Genomic DNA, 2673 nt, shown 5'->3' with positions numbered 1-2673 from the left:
TGGGGTGGGCGCCACCCCAATATCCATAACGCCACGACCGGAAGTGCTACATACCCACAATCTGAGACTAAATTCACTGACTGCAATGACGCCGATGTAGAGATCGTGTCATGTTCAAAACGCACGACATCGCGCACCTTCTGGACAGATGGCTCCGAGTGGACCTGTAATACTCCACTCTTGCCTACGCCCTATTTCGTCGTATCTGTCCAGTTATTGGTCGTCTCTGTCGGTTTATAACTGTTGCGTCTATTCTTATTCTGGTATGTTTTCTTGCCCTTATACGCCTGCTGCTGGTTGCCGCCATTTCCCTTCTGCTCAGGCTTCTTTTGAGCTTTAGTATCGCCCGGTTTCTTTCTCAAACTCTTCGCATAGATATTTAGTGGTCTATCTAGAGTACCGGCTTCCATTCGTTTAACTGTAGCGTCTTTACCGTACGCGATGATGGATATTAAAAGTCGGTCTCTTTGCCGCTGCGATATGACCCCTTCGTTGCGTATAGTGTCAAGGGCGTCGATCAGTAGCTCGGAGTTTTCGATTGAAGGGTGGTATATGGCTTGCGACACAATTCGCAGCTTCATTTCAAATAGTTTCGGTATGGTGGTCTTCTTTTGTTTCAACTGTGCTATCAGGGACATCGGATCAAACATTAAGCTTTCAATGTCCTCAACCGCCTCAAAGCCATATCGTTGTTCGTCGTCTCGTCTGTGCCGGGGTCCAGAGTCTAAGCTGCTGTATACAGAGGAGTCGCCTCTCATGACTTCCTCTAAGCTTCGGTCGGGTTGCCTCGTGGGTCTCGGCATCGGTGGTGGTATGTACGACTTAGATGGCGTCGACGTTGAGTTTTGCTTAGAAAATGTTGGTGGTCCAGCCCGTTGTGCATCCCTGAACTCTCTTGTGGTTAGTAGTGGAGTCAGGTCGAGTTGCGGAATTGCCTTCTTGTTTAGTTCGCTTACAAGTGTCTTGAATTTCTTCACCCAATCAGGGTGACAACCGTCCAAATACTTGTCGCGAACCTCAATCAGGTCCTCCAGTGCAATCTTCTTTTCTTGCGCACGGGTTTCTAGCAGCTTCAAAGGTATGAGTTGAAACAGGGTCATGTCCAACACCTTTTCTTCTTTACATTTACGGAAGAACTCCGCGTAGACTTGTTCCGGATCGGTGTTGGCTCGTGTTTGCACCATTGTGAAATGAAGAGGGTTCAAGTTCGGATATACAGTCAATGAGTGGTGCTGCCAGGCTTTTCAGCTTATGAAAAATTATATGTTTGAATAATTAAAAAATGTTTCAAGGCGGGAGACGCCGTCTCCTCGAGATGTCATCGGCCGGGTTGAGGCTCCCTGGTACGTAAGCATATTTAGCTTGATAGAGTTGCCTTATCCTGGCCGCATATATCTCTAGATCATTCCTTGGTTCTTCACCACGAATCAGGGCCTGGTACAGCCGTAAGTTATCCGTGAGAATAACCTTCTCGCACGTCATGTCAATATGTCGGATATGCGCGCGATACTTCACCAGGAGCTTATAAGCTCCTTGTATCTCCTTGAACGAAGCCAAGTTCGTTGCCGTGTGCGTCAGAGGGAGCGATTCTTCTAGCACGCAGTTGCCGTTGTATCTGACGTGTAATCCAGCTGCCGTGTCCGAGGCATCTACGTAGATTTCGATTCGCTTGGCCGACCAAGGCGTTTCCTTGGGACATTCCCACTTCACGTCGAGAGCCGTACGCAGGTCTCTCGCGACTTGTGTGAAATGACCCACCTTTAGGAGAATCTGTCTTAGCTTTGCCGCCGAATCGCGCTGTGCCGGAGTCAGAATGAGCTTGTAATAGCCCAGCTGATGCGTGGCGCGGATTACTTGTCTTATATCTTTACTCAACAGTGCTGATCTTATCGATCGCTCTTTCTCCCTCGGAATCGTCACTCTCTTCTTCTCGAAACGGTATCCCAGAACGTCGAGGGAATCCGCCTTTGAGGACTTCTCGTTATTAATCTTAAACCCAAATCGTCGTAGGTGTTCAGACACCTTTTCATAGCGGGTGTCGAGCTCTTCTCGTGAATTCGCGGCGATCACAATATCATCTTGATACGATCTTACGTTAACCTGATCTTCCGTTGCCACACGGCCGAGAACTAGGTTCATAACGTTTGCGAAATGCTTGGGTGCTGTCTTCGCACCCATAGGCATTCGAGCATAGCAATAACAGTTTCCTTCTGGGTCCAGGAAGCTGTAATATGGTCGTTGGTGTTCTACGAGGGGTACTGCGTGGAAGGCCTTCGAGAGGTCAATCTTTGCGATAACCCTCTGCCCCATCGCCCAAGCTATCACTGGCCCTATAGCTTGCGTGCTCGGAAACTTGCCATCCTTATTCGTATACGGATATAGCACTTGACAATTGTGCGTCACCCTCTTGCCCACGACGTACGGGTTGAGTAGGGCTTTGACGTAGCCTCTCCGTATGTGTATAATCGACCCGTCTTCAAGTCGTTCGTTGATCCATTCGCGATGAAAAAGTGAAGTGCAAGAGGTGATCCTAACAACAGGTCGTCCACCACAATGTTACAGCCAAAAACAGTGATTTATTTATTTATCCCCTAAGAATTTTCTGCCCTTTTATTTTCCGAATAAAGTTGTATGCGGAGACGGCGTCTCCTTCGCATCACCATGGGATGGTGG

The 2673-nt window shown here is 48.4% G+C and overlaps 2 protein-coding genes across 2 annotated transcripts; both read right to left on the bottom strand.

Moving 5' to 3' along the window:
• Positions 1-191: 191 nt before the first annotated feature.
• Positions 192-1184, bottom strand: GNI_226770 (hypothetical protein; the record flags this gene model as incomplete). The annotated part of the gene is made up of 1 exon (XM_011135638.1): positions 192-1184. One exon carries the CDS (start codon positions 1182-1184, stop codon positions 192-194), a length of 993 nt encoding a protein of 330 aa, XP_011133940.1.
• A 103-nt stretch (positions 1185-1287) lies between these two features.
• On the bottom strand, positions 1288-2310 carry GNI_226760 (putative retrotransposable element Tf2 155 kDa type protein; the record flags this gene model as incomplete). The annotated part of the gene is made up of 1 exon (XM_011135637.1): positions 1288-2310. The coding sequence occupies one exon, from the start codon at positions 2308-2310 to the stop codon at positions 1288-1290; it is 1023 nt and encodes a 340-aa protein (XP_011133939.1).
• Between the last annotated feature and the right edge of the window lie 363 nt (positions 2311-2673).

The sequence above is a fragment of the Gregarina niphandrodes genome (assembly GCF_000223845.1).
Source record: "Gregarina niphandrodes unplaced genomic scaffold scaffold00220, whole genome shotgun sequence".
Classification (NCBI taxonomy): Eukaryota; Apicomplexa; class Conoidasida; order Eugregarinorida; family Gregarinidae; genus Gregarina; species Gregarina niphandrodes.
Note: the sequence above shows the minus strand (reverse complement) of the source record. Positions and strands in the feature narration are given on the sequence as shown.